Source organism: Ursus maritimus, unplaced genomic scaffold, assembly GCF_017311325.1.
Source record: "Ursus maritimus isolate PB19 unplaced genomic scaffold, ASM1731132v1 scaffold_3, whole genome shotgun sequence".
In the NCBI taxonomy this organism is placed as follows: domain Eukaryota; kingdom Metazoa; phylum Chordata; class Mammalia; order Carnivora; family Ursidae; genus Ursus; species Ursus maritimus.
In genome coordinates this window covers 83375313-83397946 of record NW_024425563.1, presented here as the reverse complement: position 1 = coordinate 83397946, position 22634 = coordinate 83375313, and the positions used below count along the sequence as shown (strand labels likewise).

The 22634-nt window shown below is 38.0% G+C and overlaps 1 protein-coding gene across 3 annotated transcripts in view; it reads left to right on the top strand.

Moving 5' to 3' along the window:
- FBXL13 (F-box and leucine rich repeat protein 13) overlaps positions 1 to 22634 on the top strand; it is a 179270-nt gene that overhangs the window by 34074 nt on the left and 122562 nt on the right. For all 3 annotated transcript variants that reach the window (XM_040644333.1, XM_040644334.1, XM_008686289.2), the window contains exons 5-6: positions 17624 to 17719; positions 20266 to 20398. In XM_040644333.1, coding sequence (XP_040500267.1) covers positions 17624 to 17719; positions 20266 to 20398 — 229 coding nt within the window. The remainder of the gene's footprint in view (positions 1 to 17623; positions 17720 to 20265; positions 20399 to 22634) is intronic.

Below are 22634 nucleotides of genomic sequence, written 5' to 3'. Positions count from 1 at the left end.
TAACAGAACTTTACTTGTAATATCTGGGAGTTGTGAAAACTGGCCCTTTTGAGGCAAATGCAGTGTTGTCAAAAAAGATGTTTTGGGAATTTTCATTTTTTTGTCCCTAAATTTGGCTCCATTTGTTCTGATGAAATGGGTGTTTCAGGACATAGGTTGCCCTTGACAGGGATGACAAGAAGTGAGTATGTTTGCCCCCAAGGATCCTTGCCCCCAACGATTCTTGCAGGTGCCATAGATATAGCAGATTAAGTCCCTGGAGAGCTGCCAAGCTGGGCATGCTGGGGATGGAGGTGGTCAACAGCAGGGTTGGCAAACTATGGCCTGAGGGACAAATCTAGCCCCTGTCTTTGTGTTGACTTTGAACTAAGAATCGTTTTTTGTTTGTTTGTTTTTTGTTTTTATTTCCAAATGTAAAATGCTGGGGGGAAAAAAGACTATTACCTTTTGGTGAACAGTTGCTCAAAGAGTTTAGGACATTGCCTCTTGGTCCACGAAGTCTAAAATATTTACTATCTGGTCCTTTTCAGTAAAAGTCTGCTGACGCCTGGTCTAGGGGGTTACTATAGGTTAGTTTCTACAGGTTCATGGGTAACACCCAAGAAGTCAAAGAATCGGTAAGAGTATTCTGAATCCAAAGGTGTTTGCTCCCTACTTAGATGATCTACTGGGCAGTGACTGGCAGCATGTTTGTTACTTAACCGTCAGTCCCTCCCCCTTTCTTGCAAACAGACCTTGATTTGGTTCAAGAATCTACTCTCCATGAGCTTCAAGGGAGGGTTTTCCCACTGTTAGCCTCACCTATCTATCTAGTTGTATACATTGAACACCACGATTTCCCATGGATACCCCAATTCCAATCTAACACTACAAAATTCACTAAAGTTTTCTTTCTTTCCATACTTGTAACTATCTGTCCTAGAGAAGCCTGGTTCCCATTTTCCTAATATTTTTACTTATTTAATCTACCCCCTCCCTGTATGTACTAATCACCCATTGCTGTGGCCTCCTTTCTTGTGCAAATAACCCCCTTATGTTCTTTTGATTCTGACATTCCACACAGGCTAGTCCCTAATCCCATGAGTAGATGGAAATTCTTCCTCTTTTTTTTTTTTAAGATTTTTTTATTTATTTGAGAGAGAGAAAGAGAGAGAAGAGGGGGGAGAGGGAGGGAGAGAGAAAATCTCAAGCAGACTCCACACTGAGCATAGAGGCCAACATGGGGCTCCATCTCAGGACCCTGAGATCATGACCTGAGCTGAAACCAAGAGTTGATGCTCAACAGACTGAGCCACTCAGGTGCCCCGAAGATAAGTTTCTTACACCACTAAACCCTACCTCCCCCCTGCCCCAGCGTGACCACCTGTTTTATCTCCCCTGGGGTCACCACTCCATGACTAGACCACTTTCCCGTGCACTTGGGCTTTAAGCCCTGTGCCAACCCAGTCTTCTCACACTTTTGGGGTTCCCCCATTCCACACCATGGCCCTTCTCCACCCTAGCCCAAACCCCTCTTCCCTGCCTCACTTGGATGCCTGCCTCCTCCAATGAAGTGTGGACATCAGCCCTGGGGAGCCCTGCTAAGTGGACATTCTCCTTACTTTGCTTGGGCTCTGACATACTCCTCTAGGGGAAGCTACTACCCACATTCCATGTTGATGCCTACTTTGTTAGCCCTACTTAATGGTTTTAGAAAGAGGAAGGGATGGGGCACTTGGGTGGCTCAGATGGTTAAGCATCTGCCTTCAGCTCAGGTCATGATTTCCAGATACTGGGATCGAGTCCCACATCAGGCTCCCAGCTCAGTGGGGAGTCTGCTTCTCCCTCTCCCTCTGCCTCTCCCCCTGCTTGTGCTCTATCTGTCTTTCTCTTTCTCTCAAATGAATACATAAAATCTTAAAAAAAAAAAAAGAGGAAGGGATCTGCGTTCTCCTACCTCTCCATCATTCTTTGTTTCTGGACAGGAGAACAGGCCTACTTGAAGATTGTGATATAGGCTTGGCACATTATGTATAGTAGACCAAAGTTGGACTTTTAATTTTTATTATATTTTATTTTCTACCAAGGGAAAGGATCTTTTCCATTTCTCCAACTTTAAGGTATGGTCTCTTGGTTATGCAACTCATTAACAGAGTCCTTGCAGGATGACCTGGCTAGTATGTGTGTCAAAGCATTTTGTAAATTAAGTGCTATCCAGTTGCTAAGGAGGTACTGCTGTTATTTGACACTGTCACACAATTCTGTGATGCATAAACTGTGTTTAATTTAGAAGATTTATACTGTAACTTTTTTCCCTCCAGCGCCAATAGTGTCTGGATTTTTGTTTGGTTTCCACTGTTCTTACAGCAAGACTCCCACATGAAATGCATTACAATCCAGGCAATCTAACAAATAAGTAGGGTGTGTTGGTATTACTGGGGAATAGATTTAGTTCTCACGAAGTTCTTTTCTTTGAGAGCTGGCTTGTCTTGGCAGCAAAGCATTACAAAATGTTAGAATTTTTGTGCTGGAAGAAAGTTCATCTCTTCCACCAGGCTTCTCCCCCCTCCCCAAGTCTGTGTCCCCTCAGTAACACACCCAATGTTCTATCAGTCTGTGAACAGGTACCCTTCTGAGTTTGTCCACTCCATTTTAGCTCTTCCTTAATCCTCCTCCCTGCTGTTGTGTGGAACACATGTGCTGACACCCCAATACCAATCTAACACCACAGTGGCTTATAGAATATATTTAGTTCTCATCATGAACACTGTAAAGTTGTTTCCTTTGGAACTTGCTTGTTTCAGAGAGCAAAGAATGACAAAATCTTAAAATCATGGAGTCTTCGTGCTAGCAAGGACTAGCCTAGAGGCCTTTCCTTACCTAAAGCTGAAATCTGTCCGCTGTTGTTTTCCTCCCAGGGTTCTAGTTCTATCATTTGAGGTCAAACTGAAGATACTTGCTATGCTCTTGGGGCTTCAGACTGTTGTCAACATTTCATGGTCACCTCATCCCAAGAGCCCTAAGTATACAAAGTGTCATTCATCCCCACATGAGTTAGGAGGAGCGAGGACTGGGTGGGGAGTGTAAAAAGTCTCAGACTGTAGGAAGACTCTTCTTGCTGTTGCCTCTATATTTCTTAGCTGGGATCATAAACCATCAGGACCTGTTTCAAGGGGCAGAAGCAGGGTTCCTTGCCCTTGTGAATTCTTTTTATTTTGTTCTCTCCCTATTAGGGATGAAAGGCCCTTCTTTCCTCTTTTATCCTCTATACTACATCCCGCCATTTCCCTTGTGATGTGGGTTTTCATTCCCCTTGCTCACTTCAATGATTTGTTTGTGGACCTCTAGATGTTCTTCCTTCTCCTAAAGATCCAAATTCCCCCGGCACAGAGTGAAAAATGGATACATACTGAATAGGGTGATCGAGTGGCCTCATACTTCATAATTATACACACTCTCAGTGGCATACAGTTTTCTTAAAACTTCCCCTTTTCTTCTGTACCACACATTACCAGTTTTTTTGGGTTAGAATGTCCTGCACAGAACAACCACCTAGTAATTATCTATGGAATTGAATTAGGAATCCACATTCACTTGCCCTGATATACTTCCCAGGTTTCCATATTGGCAACAGCCCGTGGTCCCTATGGAGTTATGTTCTAGTTTTTCTAAGTGCAAATACATATGAAGGTTTTTAAACTCTCAATATATATTATATAACAATGGCATGACTCCCCAGAAGAAATTATAGGTTCATGGTGACTACACTTAAATTCTTTGCAAAAGATTATTCCGCACTGAGGTGTGGAACACCTGCCTTATAAATATTTCTGGGCAAAGTTCTGTGGTATTAGTGAGGTATGACTGTCATAGAGTAGGTGCTTAACAATGACTGTTAAATGCACTAGTGAATAAATTAATAACTCCCTACATATTGAAAAAGGCACTTAGGTCGCCTTCCTCTAATAGCTCCTTTCTTCTCTACTATGTGAACACGAATGTGGGTATACCTTTCAGAGAAAAGTGTCCCCACTTATGCAGGAATTTGCAGCTAGATGATGGGTACAATCCAATTAAGTATGGACTTTCTTTTGGTTATAAATAAAATACTGTCAAAATTCATAGTTGAAAATAATTTAATCACATGATAGGGAAAAAATAAATCTTTTAAATGTGATCTTAAAGATTACACAGTAGCAATACAGGTAGGATTCTAGTTTTGACTATCTGGCCACAAATCATAAAAGTAACACAAAATTGTCAGCATCAAATAGGCCTTGAGAGACTATCTCATTGAAGACCTTCATTTTGTGGATGAGGAAACAGACTCAGAAGAACTCAGTAACTGTATTGGGTTGAGTAGTATCCCCTCAAAATTCATGTCCAACCAGGACCTCAGAATGTAATCTTATTTGGAAGTAGATGTAACTAGCTATGGTGAGGTCATGCTTGATTAGGGTGGGTCCCAAATCGAATGACTGATTTCTTCATAAAAGAGGAGAGGGAGACTCACATCCACAGATCCACATACAAGGGAAGGCCATGTGATGACAGAGGCAAAGATTGGAATGATGTAATTCCAAGCCAATGAATGCCAAGGAATGCTGGCAACTGCCAGAAGCTCGGAAGGGGCAAGGAAGAACACTCCCCTTGAGCCTTCAAAGGGATCATGGCTCAGCTGATGCTGATTTCAGACTTCTAGCCTCCAGAACTGTGACAGAACACATTCCTGATATTTTAAGCCACCCAGTTTGTGCTAATTTGTTACAACAGCCTTAGGAAACTAAGACAGTAACCTTCCAAGGAGTAGTGGTGACTCAGGAATAAAGGCCCAGTGAATAAAGACTCAGTCCACCCTGTGCTCTTGTGTCCACTGCCTGTATGTTGGGGGTACTTAGAGGTGCTCCCTTTATTGACTTTATGTCTTCATTTGTTCTATACAGTTTGCTGCCTGGAGAGCTTTGCTTCTGCACTCCCTCTCTTTTAAGTTGTTCTTACACAACGCTTACACAGGTCATCTATTCTTCTATCTCTTATACTCTCAGAAATCTGGTTCTCTTCTTCTAGTGCTATTCTGTGCTGCTACTTCTCTTTTCTAGGTTGCTTTTACCTCTGGGCATAGGCCCTGTTGTAATGCTTCTTCTCTCTTACAATATACAAGTAGGGGTGCCTGGTGGTTCAGTTGGTTGAGTCTGACTTTTAATCTCAGCTCAGGTCTTGATCTCAGAGTCATGAGTTCAAGTCCTGCATTGGGCTCCATGCTACGGCTGGAGCCTACTTAAGAAAGAAAAAAAAAATGAACAATTTTCAAATACAATACATTTACAAAACTGTACAAGTATAGTTTTCAGGCCATCGGATCCACCATAGTACCTTCCCAATGATTCCCAGCCATTTCAGTAACTGACTTATTGGTGGCATATTTTTTTCCTTGGTGGTACATATAGAAAAAAGGTAAAGTTTTTACTTTCTTGGTGAAGTCCTTTGGTGCACAAAAGTTTTAAATTTTGATGAAATATTATTCATCTTTTCCTTCACTGGCCATGCTTTTGGTGTCATAGCTAAGAATCCCTTGCCAAATCCAAGGTTATTAATGATTACCCCTATGTTTTCTTCTAGAGTTTTATAGTTCTTAGCTTTTATATTAGGTTTTTGATTCAGTTTCATAATAGCATGAAGTAGGACCAAATTCATTGTTTTGCATTTGGATATCCAACTGCCCCAGCATCATTTGTTGAAGAGACTGTCCTTGCCTTGTTGAATGGCCTTGGCATCCTTGTCAAAAATCAATTGACCATAGTTGTATAGGTTTATTTCTGGACCCTCAATCCAACTACATTTGTCTTTGTGTCTATCCTTATTCTAATACCATGCTATTTTGGTTATTGTAGCTTTGTAGTAAGTTTTAAAATTTTGGAATGTGGGTCCTCCAACTTTATTCTTCCTTTAGAAAACTGTTTAGCTATTTGGGGCCCCTTGCAATTCCATATGAGTTTGAAGATTGGCTTTTCCATGTCTGAAAAAAGAACTATTGGAATTTTCATAAGGTTGTGCTGAATCTATAGATCACTTTGGATAGTATTGACATCTTAATATTTTTCTTATTAGCATCACATTATCCTTGAATATTTGATAGGATACTCTTATAAAAACTCTCTGGGCCTATTTGTTATGGATCTAATCCCCATAGTATTTATTTGTTCATGGGCAGACTTCAAATTCTGACTTAGTTCCATTTATTGTTATTTGTATTTTGTCTTCCACTCTATGAATATGGGATGTCTTTCCATTTAGTTAGTTCTTCTTTAATTTCTTTTAGTAATGCATTATAGTTTTCAGTGTACTAGTCTTTTAGCTCCTTAGTTAAACTTATTCCTGGGTATTTTATTCAAAAGTGAGATTATTAAAATAAAATGTTTTAGGCACGCAAAGAAATATAATGAACACTTGTGTAATCACCACACAGCTTAAGAAATAAAGTTTAACAAATGCAATTAAAGCCTCTCTGCATCATCTTCTCTTACTCAGAAGTAACTGCTCTCTTAAATTCAGTGTTTATGATTTCCTTACATAGTGTGGTAGGCAGGATAATAGCCCTCCAAAGATATACATGTCCTAATCCTCAGAACCTGAACCTGTGAGTATGTTACCTTAAATAGCAAAAGAATCTTTGTGGATGTGGTTAAGACTTGAGATGGTAGGTTTATCCTTGAGTATCTGGGTGGGTTCAGTAAAATCACATCGGTCCCTGTAAGTAAAAGCGAGAGGCAGGACCTTTTGTAAATACACCTTTCCAAGGGCTAGATAAAGCCCCAGTGTCCCCAGCTTTTATGACCTAGAGATGTCTTCAAGGTCCTGCCTGGGACTCATATCTCCTTTATATGTAAATTACTGGGGATCTTCCTGGCACCTTGGGAGCTTGACCTAGAGGACTAGGCCAAACTATAACCATTTGACCTTCTTGCAGAAATGAGAAAAGTGTTACTACCTCTTGGATCAGAGAAATTAACTAGACAAGTAGGCAAATGGTTATAGATCTAATCCCCATAGTATGCAGAAAGAAAAATGTAGAAGAAATGAAGGCAAAACATTATCTTTATAGCATATAGATTTCTATGCCTCCAGAGGGTAGAGCTTTTTATAAAAGCACTGAGAAATTCAGGGAAGATTTATTTCCTCACATTGATTTATCAACAATTGAGATCTTTTGATATAATTTTTCAATGTGATTGTGGATCTGTCAATTTTTCCTTGTATCTTTGTGGCTATGTTATTGGAGCCTTGCACATTTAGAATTGTTATAAATCTTTGGTGAATTGTTTTCTCTATTTATAATGTAGTGACCCTCTTTATCAGATAAGTTTTAAAAGTCCTCCTGAAATAGATCCAACAAGAGGATATAACAATTGTAAATATCTATGCACCCTAAAAGGAAAGACCTAAATACATAACGTAAATATTAACAGACATAAAGGAGGAAATTGATGGTAACACAATAATAGTAGAGGACTTTAATATTCCACTTACATCAATGGATAGATCATCCAGAGATAAAATCAATAAGAAAACAGTGTCTTTAAATGACACATTAGACTAGGTGGACTTAACAGATACATGCAGAACTTTCCACTGAAAACAACAGAATACACATTATTTTCAAGTGCACAAAGAACATTCTCCAGGATAGATCACATGTTAGGCCACAAAATAAGTCTCAATAAATTTAAGAAGATTGAAATCACGTCATGCATCTTTTCCAACACAGCAGTATGAAACTAGAAATTATTTACTAGAAAAAAATTGGAAAATATATAAACACACGGAGGGTAAACGACATGCTACTAAACAATCAATGGGTCAATAAAGATATCAAAGAGGAAAGAAAAAATACGTGGAAACAAATGAAAATGAAAGCGCAATGGTCCAAAATCTTTGGGATGTGGCAAAAGCAGTTCTAAGAGGGAAATTTATAGATATATACAAGAAAAATCTCAAGTAAACAATCCAACCCTATACCGAAAGGAACTAGAAAAAGAAGAACAAACAAAGCTCAAAGTTAGTGGAAGGAAAGAACTAATAAAGATCAGAGCAGAAACAAATAAAATAGAGACTGAGAAAAATAGAAAAGATGAATGAAACCAAGAATTCATCCTTTGAAAAGATAAATAAAACTGATAAACTATTAGCCAGACTCATCAAGGGAAAAAAGAAAAGACTGAAATAAAATCAGAAGTGAAAGAGGAAAAGTAATAACTGGCACCACAGAAATACAATGGCTTAAGAGACTACTACAAAAAATTATATGCCAACAAATGAGACAATTTAGAAGAAATGGATACATTTCTAGAAATATATGATCTTCAAAAAAAATCAGGAAAAAATAGAAAATCCTAACAGACCAATTACTGGTAACAAAATTGAATCAGTAATCAAAAAACTCCCAACAAACAAAAGTCCAGGACCAGATGGCTTCACAGATGAATTCTACCAAACATTTAAACAAGATTTAATACCTATTCTTAAACTATTCCAAAAATAGAAAGGGAAGGAAAGCTTCTAAATACATTCCACAAGGCCAGTATTACCCTGCTAACAAAGCCAAAGGAAAAAAAGGAAGAAGACTACAGACCAATATCCCTGATGAGTATAGATCCAAAAAAACTCAGTAATATATTAGCAAACTGAATTCAACAATATATTAAAAGGATATTCAACACTACAAAATACGACTTATTCTGGGGATGCAAGGATGGTTTAATATTTGCAGACCAGTGAATGCGTACACCATATCACCAAAACTAAGGATAAAAATCATATGATCATCTTAATGAATCCAGAAAAAGCAACTGACAAAATTAACATCCATTCATGATAAAAACTCTCAACAAAGTGGGTTTAGAGGGAACATACCTCAACATAACAAAGGCCATATAACGAACTCTCAAGTAACATCATACTCCGTGGTGAAAAACTTAGTGCTTTTCCTCTAAGATTAGGAATGAGACAAGGATGTCCACTATTACCACTTTTATTCAACATAGTACTGGAAGTTGTAGTTGTAGCAATCAGATAAGAAAAAGAAATAAAAGCCATCCAAATTGGTAAGGAAGAAATTAAACTGTCACTATTTGTAGATGACATGATACTCTACATAGAAAACCCTAAAGACTCCACCAAAAAACTACTAGAAGTAGTAAATGAATAAATTGCAGGATACAAAATTAATACACAGAAATCTATTGCAATTTCTTTCTTTCTTTCTTTCTTTCTTTCTTTCTTTCTTTCTTTCTTTCTTTCTTTCTTTCTTTCAGAGTGCAAGAAGGGGTGGGGCAGAGGGAGAGGGAGAGAATCTCAAGCACACTCCATGTTGAGCATGGAGGCTGACACAGGGCTTGATTCCACAACCCTGAGATCATGACCTGAGCCGAAACCAAGAGTTGATTGCTCAACTGACTGAGCCACCCAGGCATCCCAGAAATCTGTTGCATTTCTTTTTTTTTTTTTAAAGATATTATTTTCTTTATTTGACAGAGACAGCCAGAGAGAGAGGGAACACAAGCAGGGGAAGTGGGAAAGGAAGAAGCAGGCTCCTAGCGGAGGAGGCTAATGTGGGGCTCAATCCCAGAACGCTGGGATCACGCCCTGAGCCAAAGGCAGATGCTTAATGACTACGCCACCCAGGCACCCCAGCATTTCTATATACTGATAACAAAGTAGCAGAAAGAAAAATTTAGTAAACAATTCCATTTACAACTGCACCATAAAGACTATGATACCTAGGAATAAACTTAACCAAAGAGGTGAAAGACTTGTATTTCAAAAACTATAAAACATTGATGAAAGAAATTGAAGATGACACAAACAAATGGAAAGACATATGTGCTCATGGATTGGAAGAATTAATATTGTTAAAGTGTCCACACTGCAGCTTCAATGCAATCTCTATCAAAATACTAGTAGTATTTTTCACAAAACTAAAACAAATAATCCTAAAATTTGTATGGGACTAACAAAAACCCCAAATAGCCAAGGCAATCTTGAGAAAGAAAAACAAAGCTGGAAGTATCACAATCCCAGATTTCAAGATATATTACAAAACTATAATAATCAAAACAGTATGGTACTGGCACTAAAACAAACACATAGATCAATAGAACATAATAGGAAGCCCAGAAATAAACCCATGCTTATATGGTCAATTAATTTACAACAAAGGAAGCAAAAATATATAATAGGGAGAAAACAGTTTCTTCAGTAAATGGTGTTGGGAAAACTGGACAGCCGCATGCAAAATAATGAAACTGGATTACTTTCTTACACCATACACAAAAATAAATTCAAAATGAATTAAAGACCTGGATGTAAGACCATAAAATTCCTAGAAGAAAGCAAAGGCAGTCATCTCTTAGAGGTCAGTCTTAGCAACGTATTTATGGATATGTCTCCTCGCAAGGGAAACAAAAACAAAAATAAACTACAGGGACTACCCTAAAATAAAAAGCTTTTGCACTGCAAGGAAATCATCAATAAAATGACAAGGCAATTTACTGAATGGGAGAAGATATTTGCAAATGATAATATCCAATAAGGGGTTAATACCCAAAATATATAAAGATTCTACAATTCAACACCAAAAAACCAAGTAATCCAATTTAAAAATGGGTAGAAGACCTGAACAGACATTTTTCCAAAGAAGACATACAAATGGCCAACATGAAAAGATGCTCAACGTCACTTATCAGGAAAATACAAATCAGAACCACAACGAGATACCCCCACATACCAGTCAGAATGGCTAAAATAAAAAAGACAAGAAATAACAACTGTTGGCAAGGATGTGGAGAAAAAGGAACCCACTACTGGTGGGAATGTAATTTGGTGCAACCGCTGTGGGAGACAGTATGGAGGTTCCTCAAAAAATTAAAAACAGATATACCAAATGATCCAGTAATTTCACCACTGGGTATTTACCAATGAAAACACTAATTCAAAAAGATAGATGAACTCTTATGTTTATTGCAGCATTATTTACAATAGCCAAGATATGGAAGCACCTACGTGTCCATTGATAGTTGAATGGATAAAGAAGATGTGGTATATATAAGCAAGGAAATATTACTCGGCCATAAAAAAGAATGAGATCTTGCCATGTGGGACAACATGGATTGACCTAGGAGGTATTATGCTAAGTGAAAGAAGGCAGAGAAAGACAAATACCATATAACTTCACCTAAATGCAGAATCTAAACAACAAAACAAACAATAAAGCAGAAATTACTCATTAATACAGAAAAATGATGGTTGATGGAGGGGAGGGCGTGGGGGGATGGGTAAAATGGGTGAAGGGGAATGGGAGGTATTGGCTTCCAGTTATGGAATGAATATGTCAAGGGAGTAAAATGCACAGCATGGGGAATGCAGTCAATGATACTGTAACAGTGTGCATGGTGACAGATCCTAGCTACACTTGTGTTGAGCACAGCATCACATACAGAGTTGTCAAATCGCTGTATTGTACACCTGAAACGAATGGAACATTGTCTGTCAACTATATATTTCAATTAAAAAAATAAATTAATTAAAAAAATAGACCTGAATTCCTGCTCCATCACATCAGTCTACATGTTATAGTGAGGGGTTCTTAGAGTCTTTCGCCCTTAATTTTCTCTTCATTACAATGGGAATAAATATTATCTAAAATGAAAAAAATCCATCTGACATGCAACGCTGAACCAGATGAACACAAATGAAAGTTGATAAGCTGTATTAATATCAGAGGGAAAAACATTAAAGCAAAAACATTATTAGGGATAATCTTTGTGTTCTAACCAGTGAATTTTGTTAAATTTATTGTTGCTAGATATACCTGGATAAATATTCCTCTTCTAATGTTACACTATTTATCGTCTTTTACATGCTGCTTTCCTCCTTTCCAGCCTTTATTTATTGAATTTAAAAATCTATCTGCTTTCCCCCCATTTTTATGCTTTAGAGGATATGCATTCTATTTCTACTATTCCAGTGATTTCTCTTAAATATTTTTAACATGTGAATTTACCATAATAAAGCCTAAAGTGAATTATTACCTATACTTTCTTCCTCATAATTACTAGATTTTAAAACACTTGAACTGATCACTCTCTCCAGTCTTACAATAGTACTATCTAGTGATTTTATTCCATCTTGTTTTTGTACCCCACATTAGTCATAATGGTTTTTAAGGTTAATGGCTTTACCCCCAAACTTGATTAGTTTCTTTGCCCATCATTACTATTGCCATCTCACTCCTTTCTTCTGATTTCACTGTCCTGTAGAAGTTCTTTTGTGAAGGGTCTATTGCAGATAAACTCTCTCAATCTTTGTTTTCAAAATTCATTTACTTAATGCTCGTCCTTGAGTTGTAATTTACTTGCATGTGGAGTCGGAGACTGGTAAGTATTTTCTGCGGACTTCTGCTTTCTGTGGTTGTTAAGGTGGCATTCTTCTCACTGTCTCTGTCTCTGGATGAATTTAAAGTTGTCCTTTGCTTTTGGCCTTTTGCAATTTTACTACAATGCCATTGCATCCTTAGAGTTGCCTGTTTGGGTTTTTTTTTTTTTTTTTTTTTTTGCTTCTTGAATAGGAGAACATTTTGTTCTAGAACATTATCATCTGTTGTATTTTTAAATTTGCTTATATTCCATTCTTGGTTCTTTCCTTCTAGAAATTCTATGAAAAAAAATATATACACATCTAGATTGTTGGCCCTTTTCATGTTACGTAATGTGCCTTGTAACCCCTTTATTTTTCATCTCTTGATCTTTCTGTGCCTTAGCCTCTGTAATGTCTTTGATACATATTCCAGTTTGCCCATTCTCTTATCAACTGGGTTTCATCTATTTAATTCATCCACTTAATTTTTAATTTCAATCATTATATTTTTAATTCCCATGAATTTTATTTGGTTCCTTTATCAATCTGCCCAGTCCTTTTTTGACAACAGCTTTTCTCAAGAATTTATTTTTCTTTCTAAGTCATCATCTTAATGTTTTCCTAATTACCGACAATTTGATTAAAGAAGCTATTTATTGTTTGTCTGTTGTTGACTCTTAGATTTTTTTTCCCCTGTGTTTTGTAATTTTTACTGAAAATTGATTTTGGCAAGGGGGGTTAATCTGTAGGAATCCTATAAGGCGTGGTTTGAAGATGTGCCTCTTTAGAGAGAAGGTATTTATATCTGACAGATGGCCCAGAGTTACCACTGAATTGGAAGCTCTTTGCATGTTAATGTATCAAATCCAATTACAAAGGTAATAAATTCACATTGGACCCCACAAGTAATTAAAATTCAAATTCCAATCCACATGACAACTGGTCTTTGATTATAAATTCTTTGGGATTTTTTTTTTTTTAATCCCAGGCTAGGTACCTTAGTTTTTTCCTCACCAATAGGTAGTAGTAGTTGTTATTGTTTTAATCTTCTCTATTTAATAATTCTGGATTTCTCTCTCTATTTCCACCTTTCTGACTGTTTCTCTCTCTCTCTCTGACTCAGTATATTAAGACTTCCAGCTTTGTACAAGCCTGCCAACTTTTTCTGTCCCTGCATGGCCAGTGAAATCTGAAGTTTATTTGTCATGAAATCTATGTGTCATGAAAAGCAGCAACCATCCCCACTATTTCCTTATCCAGAGCAACTATAGTATGAAAACCTTATTAGGAGTCTGGGTTTACAAAGATTGTGGGCCTGGGTATTTTCCTTACTTTCTTAAAAACTCAGGTATGGTTAAAAAAAAAAGTTTGTTTTGGAGAGTAGAATAGTTGTCAGGGGCTGTGGGGTAGGGGAAATAGGGAGAGGTTGGAAATTTTGATGAAGGGTAGTTGGAAGAAAGGTAGGCAGGGACAAGGACACCTGGTCCTAAGATGAAACCACCCTAAAGGGATTTTACACCACCCTGGAAAGAGCCCACCACCCTTTGCCACGTGACAAAAACCTGATTGGATGACAGGTGCAGGGAGGGTTAATCAGATTAAAACAGCAAGCCAATAAGCTCATAATAACCCCTAGACATAGAAACTCTGGTGGCAACCCTCTTGGGTCCCCTCCTTCTTTGGGAGCTCTATCATTCAATATACTTTACTATCGCTCAGTAAAACCTTGCTTTGCTGCCCACCACTGTCTGGTCTACCTCTTCATTCTTAGAAGTGGCCTGACCAAGAACTGCAGGCACCGTAGGAAAAGAAATCCTCTAACAATTTCAGCCATAAGATGCATAAGGTCTGAGGATCTGATGTAAAACATAGTGATTGTAGTTGATAACATTGTGTTGTATAGTTGAAATTCGCTGAGAGTAGAACTTCAATGTTCTCACCAAAAATAAAAAAGATAAATATGTGAGGTGACGGATATGTTAATTAACACATTAATTAACCTCTCCCTTTGCCCCTCCCCTGGCTCTTGCGTGCAGGCATGCGCTCTCTCTCAAATAAATAAATAAAATCTTTTAAAAAATATCTAGAATTTTTATGTCAATTATAGCTCAATAAAACTGACGTTTAAAATTTTTTTTAAAGAAATTTTTTTTGGGGGGGTAAATACCTAGTAGTGCAATTGCTGGGTTGTAGGATAGCTCTGTTTTCAACTTTTTGAGGAACCTCCATACTGTTTTCCAGAGAGGCTGCACCAGCTTGCATTCCCATCAACAGTGTAAGAGGGTCCCCTTTCTCCACATCCTCTCCAACACCTGTCTTTTCCTGACTTGTTAATTTTAGCTATTCTGACTGGTGTGAGGTGGTAGCTCATGTGGTTTTGATTTGTATTTCCCTGATGCCAAGTGATGCTGAGCATTTTTTTCATGTGTCTGTTGGCCATTTGTATGTCTTTATAAATGTATGTTCATGTGTTCTGCCCATTTCTTGACAGGATTATTTGTTCTTTGGGTGTTGAGTTTGATAATGTTCATGTGTTCTGCCCATTTCTTGACAGGATTATTTGTTCTTTGGGTGTTGAGTTTGATAATTTTGGATACTAGCCCTTTATCTGATATGTCATTTACAAATATCTTGTCCCATTCTGTAGGTTGTCTTTTTAAAAAAGGTTTTATTTATTTGTCAGAGAGAGAGCACAAGCAGGGGGAGCCACAGGCAGAGAAAGAAGCAGGCTCCCTGCTGAGCAAGATGCCCCATGTGGGACTTGATCCCAGGACCCTGGGATCATGACCTGAGCTGAAGATGCTTAGCCAACTGAGCCAGCCAAGCGCCCCAATTGTCTTTTGGTTTGCCTACTGATTCCTTTGCTGTCCTAAAGTTTTTTACCTTGATGAAGTCCCAATAGTTCATTTTTGCCTTTGTTTCCCTTGCCTTTGGAGACACTTGTAGCGAGAAGTTGCTATGGCTGAGGTCACAGAAGTTGCTGCCTGTGTTCTTCTCTAGGATTTTGATGGATTCCTATCTCACATTGAGGTCTTTCATCCATTTTGTGTCTATTTTTGTGCGTGGTGTAAGGAAATCGTCCAGTGTCATTCTTTTGCATGTGGCTGTCCAGTTTTCCCAGCATCATTTGTTGAAGAGACTGACTTTTTCTCATTGGATATTCTTTCTTGCTTTTTGAAGATTAGTTGACCATAGTGTTGAGGGTCCATTTCTGGCTTCTCTGCTCTGCTCCATTGATCTATGTGTCTGTTTTTGTGCCAGTACCATACTGTCTTGGTGATTAAAACTTTGTAATAGAGCTTGAAGTCTGGAATTGTGATGCCACCAGCTTTGGTTTTCTTTTTCAACATTCGGGGTCTTTGGCTCTTCGGGGTCTTTTCTGGTTCCACACGAATTTTAGGATTATTTGTTCCAGCTCTGTGAGAAAAGTTGATGGTACTTTGATAGGGATTGCATTGAATGTATAGATTGCTCTAGGTAGCATAGACATTTTAACAATATTTGTTCTTCCAATCCCTGAGCATGGAACATTTTTCCATTTCTTTATGTCTTCCTCAATTTCTCATATGAGTGTTCTGTAGTTTTCTGAATACAGAAATTTTGCCTCTTTGGTTAGGCTTATTCCTACTTATCTTATGGTTTTTGGTGCAATGGTAAAGGGAATCAACTCCTTAATTTCTCTTTTCTCTGTCTCATTTTTAGTGTATAGACCCAGCAATTGCACTACTAGGTATTTACCCCAAAGATACAAATGTAGTGATCCGAAGGGGCACCTGTAACCCAATGTTTATAGCAGCAATGTCCACAATAGCCAAACTATGGAAAGAGCTCAGATGTCCATCAACAGATGAATGTATAAAGAAGATGTGGTATACATACACAATGGAATACTACTCAGCCATCAAAAAATGAAATCTTGCCATTTATACATGGATTGAACTAGAGGGTATTCTGCTAAGCAAAATAAGTCAATCAGAGAAAGACAATTATCATATGATCTCACTTGTATGTGGAATTTAAGAAACAAAACAGAGGATCATAGGGGAAGGGAGGGGAAAATAAAACAAGATGAAATCAGAGAGGGAGACAAACCATAAGGGACTCTTAACAAAAAGAAAAAAACTGAGGGTTGCTGGAGGGGACGGAGGTGGGGGATAGAGTAACTTGGTGATGGACATTAAGGAGGGTATGTCAGGGGCACCTGGGTAGCTCAGTTGGTTAAGTGTCTGCCTTTGGCTTAAGTCATGATCCCAGGGCCCTGGGATTGAGCCCTGAGTCAGGCTCCCTGCTTCATGGGGTGGGGAGGGGCTCTGCTTCTCCCTCTCCCTCTGCCCCTCCCTGACGCTCCTGCTGTCTCTCTTAAATAAATAAATAAAAGCTTTTTTTTTTTTAAAGGAGGACATGTGATGCAATGAGCACTGGATATTATATAAGCCTAATGAATCACTGAACTCTACCTCTGAAACTAATAATACATTATATGTTTATTAATTGAATTTAAATTTAAGAAAGGAAATCTTTTTTTTTTTTTTAAAGATTTTATTTATTTATTCGACAGAGATAGAGACAGCCAGCAAGAGAGGGAACACAAGCAGGGGGAGTGGGAGAGGAAGAAGCAGGCTCCTAGCGGAAGAGCCTGATGTGGGGCTCGATCCCATAACGCCGGGATCACGCCCTGAGCCGAAGGCAGACGCTTAACCGCTGTGCCACCCAGGCGCCCCGAAAGGAAATCTTTTTAAACAGATTTGTTTTAGCATTTTCTCATATTTTGTACCAAGAGGATTTGCAGGTTTTCTAGTCTATTATTTTTCCAGAAATAGAAGCCAAGATGGGCTTACCAATATTTCCTAGGAATCCTTTGGCTTTACAAAGACTCTAGTTAAGTTCAGCAAGCAATCATTGAATGCCTTTTACGGAGCGGCTACGATTTAGGGAAATCACTCATTTGCTAGCAGAAAGCCGCTTTCTGTCAGAATATAAATGTGCCTATCTTCTTCCCCATCCTTCTGTGACTATCAATTGCAAAGATCACATTATAACAAAGGCATCATCAGTTAAGTTCTAGTACTTTAGATAAAATTCCTACGTTCAGATAAAATTCCAGCGCTTAAACCCCACTACACAATATGGATTACATTATCATCGTTAACAACAACAAAAAAAGGTAAGTGGCAGGGTTGCACCCAAATTCACATAATTTTCAAAGTTGTGTGTTTTTCTTCTTTGTGTTTAGATTTTCGCCTACCTCACTTTAAGAGATATAGTAATATGTGGTCAAGTTTGTCACTCCTGGATGCTGATGACCCAGGGAAGCTCATTGTGGAATAGTGTAAGTAGACACTACTCGAAGCTATGTCTTTATTCTAGTTCTTAAAGGAGAACAGCCTGTTATAAAGCCAACTGTACTAGGAACTCTTTTTCCCTGCTCTCCCCCTGGGGCCACAGAAAGTGGGTGCATTTGTTTTTCTTTTGTCCAGGCACAAGCCGGAACAGTAAGATAGAAAGATAATAATGTTATTTTAAGAGATATATTATCAGTGTTTTCTAATTTACATGGTAGAAATAAATTGAATATTCTTTTTGGATGGAAACATATCTCTGTTATATCTGAGTTAGACTTAACATTGCCTAGCTCAGGATGCTGCTGAGATAAATTGAGGAAATGTAAGTAAAGTGCTTACTATGGAGCCTGGCATATAGGCAGCACTCAATAAATATTAGCTCCAGTATAAATATTATTGGTTCAAAAAACATAACAAAGTAGCACATAACATGGAGTAAAGGAAAAAAAAAAACTGAGCATGAAATGGGGCTAAAATATACAACACGTAAACAAAGCTTGTTTGATAGGGTGTCTGCATGTACACAGACACACATACACTCTGGCATTTTCTAATATGGACTTCTATCTCTACACTGTTCTTGTCATTGTACTATTTTTATACTATTCTTGTAACCTAGAATTTCTCATTGCAATGAGACTGGGGAGAGGTCTCCACCACCAACAAAAAAATAAGCATAAACGGGACACCTGGGTGGCTCATTTGGTTAAGCGTTTGCCTTCGGGTCCGGTCATGATCCCAGGGTCCTGGGATCGAGCCCGATGTCGGGCTCCCTGCTCAGCGGGAAGCCTGCTTCTCCCTCTGCCTGCCACTCCCCCTGCTTTTGTTCTCTATCAAATAAATAAATAAAATCTTTTTAAAAAGTAAGCATACATTGTCCTTGATGACTTCTCTTTTCCGTTCCTTGGATGTTACTTTAATCTCTGTAATCATCTATCCCATCATCCAGTGTTGCGGTGGCAACATTTTCCCTGTTTCTTCATGTCCAGTCAGCAGCTGACTTTACCACCTTCCTTAGTAGCCAGTGATCAGAGGAGTAATGACATCACTCAGACTGACCTATGAGTAGATGGCTGGAACCATTCAGCATAAATTCTAAAATTTAGACAAAGAAACTAAGGTGCCATTCATAAATCAAGTCAACATCTTGATATCCCCTTCTTGGCTTTACTGTTCCACTCTCACCTTGTGCAACGTCAAGAAGAACATGTGCTTCTGTCTCAGCTCACCCATCGTGGCTACCAAATGTAATATGTCTGTCTTAAGTTTATTTTTAGTTTAAGGCAGTGATACTCAAACTTCAGAATGCATCAGAATTATCTGAAGGGGCTGTTAAAACAGATTGCTGATTGTCAAACCTAGAGTTTCTGACTCGGTAGGTCTGGCATGGGGCTTGAGAATTTGTATTTCCAGCAAGTTCCTGGGTGATGCTGATGCTGCTGGTCCCAGGACCATACTTTGAGGATCACTGGTTTAAAGTAATAAATCTCTTTCTTATGTGACAGATCGGGGGTGTTACTTTTTGCTTTGGAAAGCCTGTAAAGAATAAAAAAATGAGTCCAAGTGATCCGAAAGAGAAAGAATATGTGCAATATTAAGATCAGAACAAATTCTGCAGAAGCCTGGCAGGAAAAGCTAGCACTTTTGCCCAGAGACCTCACTAGATAAAGTTGGAGAAAATATGAGCCCTTGTCAGTGAAGGAAAAGCCTTGTTAGGAAGTTAAGTTTCTTTACGTTCAGCAAATTCTAAGTTGTCCTTCAACTTCTATTAGTTTTACCTCATTTGTGAGTGCTTAAACATGGCACAACTATAACAAACATTTTAGCACAAAGAATAACTTTGTTCATATGGCAATGAGAGATTGGAAGTTCATAAATGTAATCTTTTCCCTGAAAGACATGATTAATACTACAATATCAATGCTATTGTTTATCAACTGGCCCCAGCCACTCGGAGCTCCCCTAAGCCTCTGTGCTCTTCAATATTACATATAATCAGCCAGGTACACTCTGGTCATCTTTCCTTTTTCCCAGACCTCCCTCCTCCAAATTGTGAGTTAGGAGAAGGCCACTCTAAACCCCTCACTCTAAATTGTCTTCCCCATAGTCAAGAACTTAACACATCGTCTATGCTCATGAATAGAGGAGTGGGCACCCGTTAATAATGAACCTGGATGGGTTCATTGACACTGAAGTGGGGGGCAGTCTTGGGGCTCACCTGGGATGATGGGAGCGGGGGTATCCAGGCCACTCCAAGACAATCAACTCTGTTGTGGGGTAGATGTGAGACTCTTGCCCTCCCAGCTGTTGACCTGGATTGGACATTTGGAATCTGTTTGTAATTAAGCCTGGGAATGACCATGAAAAAAAAGTCTGTTTGTAATTAAATTCCAGAATGACCATGAAAACAAAGAAATGAAACAGTGAGAGATGTGATGAAGACATTTGTTTCTTGATGCTTTTAAAATATTAAAAAATTCTACATGCAAAAGATCCTTCTCATTACTTAATGTCTTTTGTTTATCCTTTTTAGATTGATTTTTCTGCAGTAAAAAATATCATCACAGAGAAGTGTATAGTGTCTACTTTGCAAAGGTGGCGTCTAAATGTGCTGCGTTTGAATTTTCGTGGTTGTGTTCTCCGATTGAAAACCTTGAGATCTGTCAGTGAGTATGTTCCTTACAACTCTGTCTTGCTTTCCTGGTTTTAACTAAACAAATATAAAGAAAAATGTAAATAAAATAGAAACTTCAGTTACAGTTCCTAGGCCATAAGAATGCCAATTAAAAACATTTAAAATGCTTATAATATAGTCAGCTCTTCCTGGATTGTATGCTCTGGGAGTTGGTCCTTTGGCCTTTCTTATAGACTGCTTTTTCTGTCTAGCATTGTCTATGTATCCTCAATTCATCTACTAAATAAAATAAGAATATATTCTCACTTTAAAAATTCTAACAATAACAGTAAAAGCAAAAACTTCCCTTTCTCTCCCTCAAACCCATGCACTTACTCAAAGGTACTCAATGTTACCAGTTTTCTGTTTTTCTAAAATACATTCACATATATGTGATTAAAAATACACAATTAAAATTTTTAACATGAAAAGGATCAATCGCTTTATATTTTCTTTTATATCCTGGAAATCTTTCCACGTCAGTCCATATAGAACTACTAAATTATTTTTAAGTACTTAAAATCATTTTCCATACTATGGATGTAGCATAATTTATTTAACTTTCCTCCTCTTGATGGACATCGAGGTTATTTCCATTTTTTCCCAAACCGCTTTGTACTTTCATTGTGACATTTGTCTTTACCTTAGTCTGAGCTGTTATAATAAATTTTCATAGACTGGGTGGCTTATAAACAACAGAAATTTATTTCTCACAGTTCTGGAAGCTGGGTGTCCAAGACCAGGGTGCCAACATGGTTCTAGAGAGAGCCCTTTTCTAGGTCATAGACCATTGTTGTCTTGTTGTATCCTCACATGACAGAGAGAGGGAGACAGAGATCTCTGGGGTCCCTTGCATAAAGGCACTAATCCTATTCCTGAGAGCTCCACCCTAATTAGGTCCTGAAGGCCCTACCTCCCAATACCACTGCACTAGGGGCTGGGATTTCAACCTATGAGTTTGGTGGTGTGGGCACATCCAGTCCATTGCATTAACCCATATGTTGTTTAAGGTGCATTTTTTAGTTTCCAAATATATTTCTGGAAATGAAAGGAAGAAATCTATTTTAAAAAGTGTACATCCATATTGATTTCAGATAATGGGAAAAAATGCCATAAACATGTAGATATCAACATGGATGAGTCTAGAGATATATGAGTGAAAGTAAGTTGCAGAATGATATTTATAATCTAATACCATTTGATATTTATAATCTAATACCATTTGCATACAATTTTTCAATGTGCTGAGTAATAATATACTTTGTATTTTGAAAGAATTTCAATAATATATATTTAAGGGGACACACATATGTATAGCAAAATACAAAGAGCATGCACGGGAATAAAAACTCCAAATGCAAGGTAATGGTTACCCCTGAGGTGGACAGAATTGAATGAAGTGGGGAAAAGTTTCACAAAGTCTTTCTCCTCTCCTCTCCTCTCCTTTTACCTTTCTTTTCCTCTCCTTTTACCTTTCCTTTCATCTTTCTTTTTCTTTCTTTCTTTCTTTCTTTCTTTCTTTGAGAGAGAGGGTGGGGGAGGGGCAGAGGGGGAGAGAGAGAGAGAGAAAAAGAGAGAGAGAGAATCTTAAGCAGGCTCCACACCCAGTGTAGAGCCCAAAGCAGGGCTTGATCTCATGACTCTGAGATCATGACCTGAGTGGAAATTGAGTCAGATGCTTAACCGACTGAGCCACCCAGGTGCCCCAAAAAGTTTCAACTGTACCTATAATTTTTTTAATTGAAAAAGTAAAGAAAATATACCAAATGGGATAATTTTGACTGGTTGCTGATGCTGAAAAAAGCTATGATTTTTATATGATGTTATTGTATTTGATTACATCTTAAAGTGTCTTCTTGGTTTTAATAGTTTGCCAGTTGATTCTTTTGGGTTTTCTAGGCAGATCATTTATTTCCATTCATTCCTATTCTTATATCTTTTCTTTCCTTTTTTTTTTTTTCAGTAGCAGAGATATGCAGCCATCTTGTCTCATTCTTCACTCCTTTTTCATATTTTTAATGAGAATAGTGTTACATCTACATTCTACATTTAATGAGAATAATGTTAATATTATTACATATTTTATTTCTGGGATACACCCTATATAGGGATATAATGCTGTTCCTTTTTCATAGCAGCCATGTTTTACTTGTTCCTCATTCAATCTGATCATGTCTGACTTTGGATTTTTAGGAACTATTAATTTCAGATCCACCAATACCATTCCT